This window comes from Chenopodium album, chromosome 7 (genome assembly GCF_948465745.1).
Source record: "Chenopodium album chromosome 7, dcCheAlbu1.1, whole genome shotgun sequence".
Lineage (NCBI taxonomy): Eukaryota > Viridiplantae > Streptophyta > Magnoliopsida > Caryophyllales > Amaranthaceae > Chenopodium > Chenopodium album.
In genome coordinates, this window is record NC_137840.1 from 40,678,332 (window position 1) to 40,690,670 (window position 12,339).

The 12,339-nt window shown below is 39.4% G+C and overlaps 1 protein-coding gene across 1 annotated transcript; it reads right to left on the bottom strand.

Moving 5' to 3' along the window:
- Positions 1-8,520: 8,520 nt before the first annotated feature.
- Positions 8,521-11,874, bottom strand: LOC145637820 (uncharacterized). Its single transcript, XM_081688845.1, has 4 exons — positions 11,709-11,874; positions 10,799-10,972; positions 9,884-10,060; positions 8,521-9,259 (listed from the first exon to the last, which is right to left on the bottom strand). Exons 3-4 carry the CDS (start codon positions 9,927-9,929, stop codon positions 8,952-8,954), a joined length of 354 nt encoding a protein of 117 aa, XP_081544971.1. The 5' UTR covers positions 9,930-10,060; positions 10,799-10,972; positions 11,709-11,874; the 3' UTR covers positions 8,521-8,951.
- Positions 11,875-12,339: the final 465 nt, after the last annotated feature.

Below are 12,339 nucleotides of genomic sequence, written 5' to 3' on the forward strand. Positions count from 1 at the left end.
CAACGTCGAAAACTCAAGCACGAGGCCAAGAGATACATTTGGGATGATCCCATTTTATTGAAAAGAGGGGTTGATGGTTTGTTGAGGAGATGCGTCCCCAACGACGAGGTTCAAAGTGTTCTCCATATGTGCCACTCTTCTCCTTGTGGTGGGCATATGAGTGCTCAAAAGACCGCCTCAAAGGTCCTTCAATCTATGCTCTTTTGGCCTTCTCTATTCAAGGATGCGTGGATATTTGTCAAAACTTGTGATAGATGTCAACGAATGGGGAATATTTCTAGAAGGGATGAAATGCCGCAAAATCTCATCCTTGAGCTTGAAGTTTTTGATGTGTGGGCTATAGACTTCATGGGCCCTTTCATTTCTTCACATGGGAACAAGTATATTTTGGTCGCCGTTGACTATGTATCTAAGTGGGCGGAGGCCGTGGCTTCTCCAACGAATGACTCTAAGGTGGTGGTCGACCTTTTCAAAAAGGTGATCTTCCAGAGATTTGGTGTTCCAAGAGCAATAATTAGTGATGGGGGATCGCATTTCAAGCACCACACCTTCGTTCGACTACTTGATAAATATGGGGTTTCTCACAAGCGAGGGCTTGCATACCACCCTCAAACGAGTGGCCAAGCGGAGGTCACCAATAGAGAGCTCAAGGTGATTTTGGAGAAGACGGTTGCTAGGACAAGGAAGGATTGGTCCTCCAAACTTATTGATTCACTATGGGCTTATAAGACCCCCTTCAAAACCCCAATAGGGACCACTCCCTACAAGCTTGTCTATGGGAAAAATTGTCATTTGCCCGTGGAGATGGAGCATCGAACGCATTGGGCAATCAAGCAAATCAACTTTGATCTCCATAGTGCGGGTGAGCAAAGGCTTCTAAAGCTACATGAGTTAGAGGAGTTGAGGATGAATGCCTACGATAGCGCAAGCATGTATAAGGCGCGGACTAAGGCTTGGCACGATGCTCAAATTGTCAAGAAGGCAATCGTCAAAGGCCAAAAGGTCCTCCTATTCAACTCCCGCTTGAAGCTTTTCCCGGGCAAACTTAGGTCAAGATGGAGTGGGCCGTACATTGTCACGGAAGTGTTTCCCTATGGAGCCTACGAAATTTCCCAAGACGGCCACTCCCCTTTAAAAGTCAACGGTCACCGTCTCAAGCCCTATCATGAAGGATTCCCAAGTGATGAACCAGTTTCTGTGACACTTCTTGATGTGCATCGTCAATTCGACCCTCCTTGATCAACTCAAGGAATGTCGAGCTAACGACGTTAACCAAAAGCGCTTCCGGGAGGCAACCCGAGTTTCTAACCCTTTTATACTTTTTCTTTTCATGTTGCTTCTATTTTTCCATCTACGACTTTGGATTGTTTGGATTTTTGAGTTTTGATTGTGCTTGGGCTTTAGATATAGTTTGCATCTAGCATGATTGTAATGTGTTTAGATGTGTGTTAAAGGACTATTTTTACTTGCGTGATTCTTATTGGAAGTTTGGCCGAACCACTTCATGTTCGGCCACTGTAGCAATTTCAAGGATTTATGGCAACATTCTGCCAAAAACAAAAATATTGACTTCTGGAAAAGGTTCGACCGAACCCATGGGAGGTTCGACCGAACTTATACTGTAGTGCGGCCGAACTTCCCTGGTTCGGTCACTCCTTATTTTTTAGAAATTTCCAGCAACTTTCTGCCAGAATCTGAAAATTTGAAGTTCCAGCATAGGTTCGACCGAACCCAAGTATGGTTTGACCGAACTTAATTCGTAGTGCGGCCGAACTTCTCTGGGTTCGGTCACTCCTCTCTTTTTTCGATTTTGCTGGAACTTTCTGCCCGGATTTTAAAATGTAGAGTTTTGGCAATGGTTCGACCGAACCAAAGGGGAGTTCGGCCGAACTTTTACTGTGGTTCGACCGAACATACCCTCGGTTCGGCCGAACCTATCTTCAGAATCGAAAAAAAAAATGCTACCATGTTTTCTATTTTGCTGCATTTTCGTGAATATCACTTCCATATTCGTCACCTACCCCATTCTTCTTCTTCTCACTCTAAACCTCCATTGCACCTCCCCTTACAACCTCAAATCTCCATCAAAATCACTCCAATATTCATCCTTTCTCACTTATTTTCCATCCTTCACTCAACTTTTGCAATCTCTACCAAAAATTCCTACCAAACAAACCCATCTTTCCATTTTCCCCAATTTCAAGGGTTTAAGTGCTTCGGTGTTTTTGGGTTTTTACTTCCTTCCAATCAATTGTGGTATGTTTGTTCTAGCTTTTGCAAGTTTATTTCTTTAATTTCTTATAGTTTTACCATGTTTTACATATTTAAGTGTGCATTATGGTATTCTTGAAATTATTAGTAATGACTTGTTTATTTCATGTGGTTCTTTGGATTGACTTGTTGCAATTGATTGGTTGTTCATAGTAGAACATGTTCTTATGATGATTATGCATGTTTATCTTGGTTTTATTTTGATCTCAATGTAATTGAGTGTTGATTTCATACTAGGGTATTCATGTTACCATTTTATGATTGAGAAATGCATGAGTTAGATGTTATTGGAGATTGTTATTCATGGTTTTGGCTTGATTTTGATGGTTTGATGATTGGATATCATGAAAATAAGGGGACATCATGCCAAACTTCCCTTAGACCTTGTTAGGACTAATTTAGGAATGACATAGGAATCCTTATTCAAACCTTGGTCCAAATGTATTCATGCGTGCCTTGAATTGTATACTCTCAAGCATTCACTTTTACCTTGGTTAAGTACTTGGCTTCTTATGTCATTTCCTATCAATTTGTTCTAATGATATGCTCTTGGTGAATTTGTAGAACCACGATGTTCGGCAAGGGAAAAGGAAAGTCAAAGAGGAAGAGGGTGGGAGAATCCTCAGCAACGCAATTCCCACCTCCTCCCGGCATCAACGATCATGGCATTATTGCTCCGGACGAGCAATTTTGGCCTATATATGCATCACTCATCAAGCGTCCGATTAGGTCCACAAGGTTCTTTTGCCCTCAAACTTTGAGGAAGCTGGGAATATTGGATGAGGTGACCAGGTTGGCTCAAAACTTTGGTTGGGGCAACTTCATCCACCTCCACGCTCACACTTACGAGCGTGTGACCTTGGAATTCCTTGCCTTCCTCCGCAAGGAAGTTTTTGAGCCGGAAGATGTCGATGAAGATCCTCAACTCATTATACACTTCAGGATGTTCAACGAGGATCACTCTCTAACGGAGAGTGATCTAAATGAGATCTTCTTTTGGCACGCCACTGGCCTTGATCACCCGTCTGAAATGACCTCCTCCCATCGCATTCCTTACAACGAGCAAGAGTGGTGGAGGAGCATCACAAACAAAGATAGGTTCCAAACTAATACCTCAAAGGTCAACAACATCATCCATTTAGCCTTGAGGTATTTTGTACGGCTTCTACAATACGCCGTGTTCTTCAAAGCCAACCTCGGCTCCATGGTAAAAGACGAGGTTGCTTGCCTATTCTTGGCCGACAATCCTCAACGGCTAAAATTTCAATGCTCCTCCACCTTTATCCAACGGCTCTTGGATACTAGGGACAACCGTCTAGGTGATGAGATATTTATGGGTGGCATGATTACTATCATTGCTCTCTCTTTGAAGGGTGGAGCATACAAGGACCAAATTGAATTGCTCCCACCCGTGCACCAAAACCGAGAAGAGCTCACCGACGAGTTCCCTCCCTATGCTCTATCCATCAACGCCCTCCGTCACAGCCGCTTCCTCAATTTCACTACTAGCAAACGCCGTTTTATCCTCCTGGTCGATAGGGAGATCGAATGGTGTGTCCTCCCGGACCCCGACCTCACTACGGTGGACCACTCCGCTCCTCTCAAATGGAAGATTCCTCAGCAAATCATCCCCAATGAGCTGAGGCGAACTAGAGCCCGGGGTGGAGCTCCTCAACCTCCACCGGTCCTCCATCAAGAGCAAATCAATCCCCCCCTTAGCGGGGGAGGTGAGGCATCTTCTTCTTCTTCCTTTCCTCCTTTTGATTTCAATGCCCTTTGTAGTACCCTCGACGATATTCTTCGAGACAATCAAGCTTCCATTGAGCAATGGGGGTACTACGCGAGGGCAAATTATGACAATCTTGTGCAAGCGGGCATTCAAGCGCCCTATGTGAACTACCCCTACCACCCTCCTCAAGAGGGTCCGGTCAATCATTGGGGACCCTATGACCCTCAACACCCCACCCCCCCTTGCTACGCCTATTGGGAAGGTCCCATTGACCCTACCCAACGCGTTGGCACCCCCCCATACGACCCCTATCGTCCGGGTGGGTGTGATCCGTCTTATGACCCGGCATCCGCATCCATCCCCGCTCCTTTTGATGGTGGTTGGGGTGCCCAAGGGTGGCCCTATGAGCACTTTAACCAACCCTTCCACCCTTTCATGGACACTCCCGGGTTTGATCCTAACAACCCCCCTCAACCTAGGGGGCGAGGAGATGATAACCAGTGATGCTGTGGGAACTTTTCCCTTCCCCCCGATCTTCTCACTTGTCACTTTTGCTCGGGACGAGCAAAAGAATAGTGTGGGGGAGGATGTCCTTTTGGTTGGTTGAAGTGTACATAGGAAGGTAGGATGGTAGGGTAGTTGCTTGCACATAAGGAGGATAGTGAGGATAGTGGCTTTGTGGTATTGATGTGGCGTTGTGGCGGTGGTGATGATGTTGGTGATGTTGTGATGGTGATGTTTTATGATTATTGATGTGATGATGATGATGATGTTTTATGGTTATTTTTGCTGATTTATGATGATTTTCTTTGATGACCCCCGAGTCTTTGTAGGTGGAGATGCTCCCGAAAAAAAAAAAAAAAAAAAAAAAAAAAAAAAATCCAAATTTCCCGAAACTCCAAATCCCCTTAATCCAAACTTTGTAGATAGCTTTTTATTAAGTTTTCTTCTTTTTGTTTGATTCTTTAGTCTTTTTCTTTGTTTTCTAACCTTTTCTTGTTTTGTTGTAGTTTCTTTTGTTTGGCTCACCTTTATTGAAGCTTGAAGCGGAGATGTAGGACGTTAAGGAGCAACACTAGCTCCCTTGGTGAGATTGGATATATTACCTTGTCTTATATTTCAAGCGGCATTCGGTGAGACCTTTCCTCTCTTTCTTTTTCTTTTTCTTTGAGTGCTTAGTTTAGGTCTAGTTTAGGAAGAGTTGAATGGTTCGAGGTTGATTGATTTTGGTTCCAAGGAACCTGGGATCGTTGATGTTGATATCAACGATCACTTGTATGTCGATTGGGATTTATTTGATTTACATGCCTCGATTATGAACCTTTTTAATTTCTTCCTCCCTTTTGTGTGTTTTTCTTGTTCTCTTTTGTGTAACGAGCATGACTAAGACAAGTTGAAACATTTTTGATGTGGATTTGCTCATTCATTTGGATTCAAGAATTTATGTGCCTTTTTGATGACATGGCTTTGAATGCTTACCTTCCTAGTTGATGAGGGTTTACACGGTTTAAGAATGCTTAAGGTTGAATTAGACACATTGTAAGCTAAGGTAGCCCGGTTTAGAACTCTTGATGACGTTTGAACCCCTTAGTTCACGGGAAAGTGGTAAGATGGTGTTGCTCTCCGTAGTGAATAGGATTCCCTTGGTTGGTATTTGCTTATTTTTATCCCGTATGAGCGTCATTTGTTCTAGCCTTCATCACTCTTGTGAGCGGCGTTTTGGATCCTTAACTATGCATGTCTTAATCTTTGTGTTGGTAGTTAGCTCCCGAGATCGTGACCAAACAACTTTAAAGGAGGAAGAGGGCATTTCTTCTCATTTTTCTTTGTTTTCTTTGTGTTTTATTACAAATTTGGTTTTCATTTTTACATCCACCCACTTGCTAACCAACTTGGGCCGCATTCCCCTTTCTTGATCTAGCCATATTACAAACCTATCGGCCTATGTTCTACCAACCCTTGTAGTTAGTGAAGCATTGGTTTTTGAGGTACGAATTCGAGAGTGTTGGTTTTAGGGCAAGAAAGTTGTGAATATTGGTTCAAGTGAGATTTTGAAAGTTATTCATGAAAGGAAATATTTGCAAAAAGTTTGTGAGGAAGGATGCAACGTATGAAGTTAAAAAAAAAAAAAAAAAAAAAAAAAAAAAAAAAAAAGGGGGAAGGAAGAGGAAGAGGAAATGATGAGAGAAATGAAGTAATGTTATGAAATTTTGTATTGAAGGTTGTAATTTGAATTTAGGTTCAATTCTTAGGTGGTTCTTGAGAGATGGCCACTCTTTTGCTTCACTTAGGATTTGCCACAAAAAAAAAAAATTCAAATTAATTCCCAACCTTAACCCTTAGCCATGACATTACAACCCAAGTTAAGACCCTTGGACTTGGAGAAGTGCGGTCAAAGAACGGTGGAGGGAGATAAATTTCAACCCTATGGAAAGAGTGTGCATAGTTGAGATGTCGGGATAACCTCATGACTCCACAATAAATTTCTTTTTCCGGTTCCCTCGAGGAACCATGAGGAGCTAACTTGGGGATGATTTGAAGCTAGTGGAGAGAACGCGGACCGTCTTGGTTGGAGCTAGGGCAGAGGATGAAATCATTAGTTCTCTACGCTTAGCTTAGGTTTGTCTCCCTCAACCATGAGCATCTTAGAACGTGTTCCCCCTCTTTGAGTTGAGAAAAGTAAGCATTATTTGATTCATGTCCCTATGTTAGAGTCCATTTGGAGCATTTCCCATCGTGAAACTTGATTGATTTTCTTAACCCTTGTCATATTATGCTTGTTGTGTGTGTTGCCTTTTTGTTTTAGTATTCCTTGCTTGAGGACAAGCAAAAGGCAAGTGTGGGGGATTTTGATGAGTGGCATTTATGCCACTCTTTTATCCTTTTTCTCTAAGGATTCTCCCCTCGTTTGCACTTGTTTGGCCCTCTTTCTAAGCATTTTTACTTAGTTTTGCTTTCTCTTTTCTTTCTCCTTTATCCTCCCTTTTCTTGGTCTTCCCGCTTTGTTCTTACTGTGCTTTTCATGCTTATGCTTTGTAGGAACCATCGAGATTCTCAAGAGGAGGAAGCTAAGCTCAAAGGAGGCTAGAGGAAGCATGATTCAGAAGAGGTTCGACCGAACCCCCTGATGGTGTGGCCGAACCTGCTCAGTTGTTCGGCCGAACTTCGAGGCAGGGGCAAGATGAAAATCGGCAGTTTTGCAGGAGTGGCCGAACCGCAGGAGTTCGACCAGACCAGGATCAGGGAGGTTCGACCGAACCTACCCATGGTTCGGCCGAACCTACCTTGTAGTCCGGCCGAACCTTCCCATTTGTTCGGCCGGACCTCTCCTTTTGTCAGCTGACTCTGTACGGACTATATAAGTCCCTTTTTTAGAACGTTTTGGGGGGATTAACTTAGTTTTAATTTTCTACATTTTTAGCTTAATCTAGAGAGAGAAACTTCATTAGTAGAGAGAGAAAGTGTGGATTTCTATTGATGAACTTGGATATTGAAGAAGGAGCTTGATTGAACCTTTGTAAATCTTCATCTTCAATGAATGAGCAATCTCTTACTCTCTCTCTTTACTTTTGTATCTAGTTTTGTTTGCTTATTTTGATTTTCCTTCTTTGCTTATTGATCATGTTGATGCTTATTGATTTGATGATTGAAATTGTCTTCAATATGATTTGTGAGTAGTCACCTAGCCAAGGGTGTGGGGATGGTGTAGTTGTTAATTGATTCATGCTTATGATGTTGGGGGTTATGTTAATGGTGATTAAAGTCTTTGTATGCTTGATATTCTTTGGTCTTTCTTGCAAGTGCACATTGTTAGTTGATCAAAGATGAGTCTTTACTAACAAGTAACGGAAGTTGACTTAGTTGAGATTCATTACTATCGATAATTCTTTGTTTGCACCTCCTAATATATGGTTCTAATGTGGAAGCATAGAGACTATGTTAGGAGAAATCGATTAACCCCGGAAGGCGGTCAGATCGAGCTTTATTTCGATATTCTTGCATGCTTAGTTTACCATTGCTTTGCTTCTGTGTCATTGCATGATCAAGTGACATCTACATCTACCCACTTCCCTTGGTGTTTAGTTATATTGGTCTTTAATCATTCTTAATCCTTAGTTTAATCTCTTAGTTATTCATACTTCTTGTCCCGAGATAGCTTAAAGTCTTAAGTAGTGAATGCGGTGTTTATGCATGTCTCCCTGTGGTTCGACCCCTCTATTTACCCTATACACGTATTAGGTTGGTAGAGCGTTATAAATTAATTTGACTTAGGTGTAGTCGCTCAACGACACGATTATTCCCTTGTCAAAATAGTAACCCAAAAGAATTATTTTTTTTGTTTACATTTTTAAAGCTTAATTAATGTTGAGATTAAATCTTCCTTGGGTCCTATTTTCTTCAATGTATTTTTAATCCTGAACCTCTTACAGGTACATGAAAAAATAAATTAATGAGAATCCAGGTCAGATTTATATCAAGTCAATAAAACATAGTCCATTCCCTTTTTTTATCTTCTTTTTTTTCCTTTTTTTTATAAAACCCATAAAGGGGAGCAAATTAGATATATAAAGAAGATCTACATCAAGAATACAAAAGGAAATTACATCAAACCACATTCATTGACCCACTTCCCTATGTTGAAACCGGGTCAATTCATGACCAACCCTATTCCTACCTCGTTTCACAAAAGACCAATAAACAATAACAAAGTTAGTGCAAAAAACCAAAACATCCCCTAAAATTAAAGAAAATTCACTATAGCCAATCTCTTCGCTCTTCAAAGCTTGGAAGACTTGCAAATAATCACCCTCAACTAAATTTTGGGCACCCATATTCGCAGCCAGCTGCAGCCCCCATCACACGGCTTTTGCTTCAGCTACCCTCACGTCCCACTTCTCACTGCCCTGCTGGACCCCTGCAGCCATAACACAACCAAAACCATCCCTGATCACTACCCCAAACCACACCCAAAGTCACCTACAAAGGCAGCATCAACATTAATCTTTAATAGTCCTGCACATGTTGTCCAATCGACATCAGCCTTCCCTGACCCAACGGCAGCAGCACAGCATAAACCAGGCTTGGAATTTCCTATCTTTATAGCATAGCTCAGCACTTCCCCATAGTCCCTACACTCCCCCTCCTTGATCTGAGAGTTCCTAGCACCACAAACAGCCCAGCAAATGGCTATAAAGTTTGCTACATCACACTCAACCATCTTCAAAAAACAGGATTCCTTAATCCTTGTGCCCTTCTCACCTAATACAATCAATCAAAATAACAACATCAGAAACAAAGAATTAAAAAAAACGAATCCAAAACACAAAAGGGGTAAATTACAAAGAAGATTTTTGATATAAGTAGCCCTAATGATTATCTAAGTGCACATAGGAGTAACCCTAACTTCGCCACCAGAGTAGCTATCTTCAGTGAGTTCTCTCCTGAAAACTTTATTTAGTTTAGTGTAAATAACACCATCAGCACCGAACTTTTGGTTCTTGCTCATCTGAGTAGCCATTGTAGCAGAAACCAACTTGTTTTCGTAAAAGACCCAACAATATAGCACTCGTGAAATGAACCAACCATGAAATTCATAACTGAATTTCTAAACTAATTTCATATCACAATCTCTTAACGGATTTCAAAACACCGTCTCAGTACTGAATAAGAAATAATTATCAAGACTTATTTCAGAGCTGAATTTCAAAACTGAAATTTAGTACTGATTTAACAACTAAAAAACAGAAATGATATCTTGAAATGAGTTTCAGAACTATAATTCATATCTGATTTCAGAGCTGACAATCAGAACTGCTGTTTAGAATTGAAAGGCTACAGAATTCTGAAACATATAGAACTGCATTTTAGGCTGAATTAAAATACCAATGTTCCAGCTTATTGCCTCATAATGTCCTGATGAATTCATCATATTTCTCCTTCTCCGGGAAAAATTTCTTCACTGCCTTCAGGTAAGCTAGGGAATTGTTGGTCATTTATCTCTATGTTGTAGGTGCACCAGCCCCGCCACCTCCAACCATTTGAGGCTGCCCCATGATTCAACTGCCAAAATTCTTTAAAGTGAAAAATAGGGGCCAGATTCATATATGATCTACAACAGAACTAAGATTTTGAGAAAGGAATCGAAGGATGACACATGTGAATAAAAAGAACCCGATGGTAGTTGAGAAACACCAGCAGTAGATTACAAAAGCTCAAATATAAAGCAATGCCATCATGTCGTTTATAGTCTTAACTTCATCCCCTTTTACCAACCCATTCTCACTTTTAATTAAAGAAAATATATACAAATTTAGAATGGTAAGTGAAAATAAATCAGATTAAAAAATGACTTTGGCAACATATATTAAAACTTTAAACCTAACACATAGCATATATGAGTTGTGGTTGTCACAGAAAGCCCCTCTTTAGAATTCCAATTTTAAGCATACCTTTGAAAAGAAGACTAAAGTTCTTAGTTTCTTTCTTCCCACAATAATTTATCCTTATATGACTCCTTCATAAGAGTTGAACTACCTTTATTGTAAACTATTTTAGCAATCAAAATTAACATTAAAAAGAATAGCTCAAATTATGATGCATTATGATTTTTTGAGACAAGCAACAAAGCATAAAGGTCCTATATCCAACCAAAACATACTAGTCTGAGTAATACTTATAGCAGCTAATTTAATACATGTCTTAGTTATTAAACTATGCAAAAACATAACAAATTGGAGAACAATGTGGAGACGAATTAAGAATTAAAGGTAGAGAAAGTAACAAGAGATAAGAACTCACAATGATAAGCTACATGCTGCAGTGTCGGTAGCAGTTGTAGCTACTTTGGTTGTGGCTTTAACAACCTCAAATGCAACACTGAGGCATTATCTGGAGTTCTGCACATCTAAAAGCACCAAGACCAACTACTACCATTGCATTCCTCTGTCCTTGAATCTGCTGCAAGTCTGTACTCTGGACAGCACAAAAGCTATGTAAGATGGTATTTATTTGTATTTAAATCCAGTTTTAACAATAAAACAAGAAACCATAGGCAATTTTCTAAATATTCATAACATTGGTGTCATGATAGTGAGTCTTGTCAATATCAGCAAGACATTAGCAATACTGATTCCACAACTACTGATGGCTCTATAGACTGGTTTATGGCATAAATTTTAAGACTAAATAAACTGCTTCTACCTCTACCAATATTATCCATGATTATGGTGTAACAAATACCAAACATAACAAAATTGGTAATAAACTAAAAAGAGAGAAACAAACACTCAGATAGTCTACTGCAAGAAAATGCAAAAATTTAGAACCAACCATCCAAAACAATATGATCGTTGAAACCATTAATTCAATATGATCATTTTCCAGATTTATCATACAATGAAAAAAATAGGAGAGAGGAAGAAGATTAATTTGTTTTGCTGCTTTCAATAGATTGAAAAACAAATTGGAAAAGAAAGAGCCTATTGGTAAATTTGCTCTTAATTCGTGTATTAAAGAATGAATAAATTAAAGAGGAATAAATTCGTGTATCAACTCAATTGAAGGATGAAAAAATTAAAGAGGAAATTGTTAGCATCAAATTAACAAGATAGAAACCCTAAATTTCATATTATTATCATCAAATTAACGAGATTGACCCTATATTTTGAAAATTGATGTAGAATGAATAGATAAAGAAGCAATATCTTACATTAAAAGTTGCTTCAATGGAGGAAGTCAAGAGAGGAAGCCACCCAAATGGAGACCGTGGAAAGCTGATGGAGAAAACGCTTGAAATCGGTAGACAATAGAGAATGGAGAATGGAGAATGGAGAATGTAGTAGAGAACCGAAGAACAGGAGGGAGTAGGATTTTTTTTTTTTTTTTTTACGATCTTTATTTATTTATTGTCCGAGGGAATTTTTCACTAGTTGATACATTGTTGGAGGTAATTTTCCAACTAATTTTGTTGGAGGTAATTTTCCCACAATTTTTTTTTAATCAAATTACAGCTTTATCAAATTAAGGAGGTAAGTTTCCCTCCTAATTTTCACTTGTAGCTTTGTAAAATTAAATTAAATTTTTGTATTTTAAGATTAGCAGTTCTAGGTATTTACAAAACCCAACAACTCCATTTATAAAATTATAATTCTATATTAGAATTATAAATAAATAAATATAAGAATTGAATTGCTAATAAATTTATTATTTATTACATTATTTGTTTGGTCTTGTAATATATAAATGATATAATTAATAGTATATATTTATATATGAGCATAGTTGCAAAACTGCACATCAAGTGAGCTATACTAGAGACTAAACTATTACATAGCTGAAAA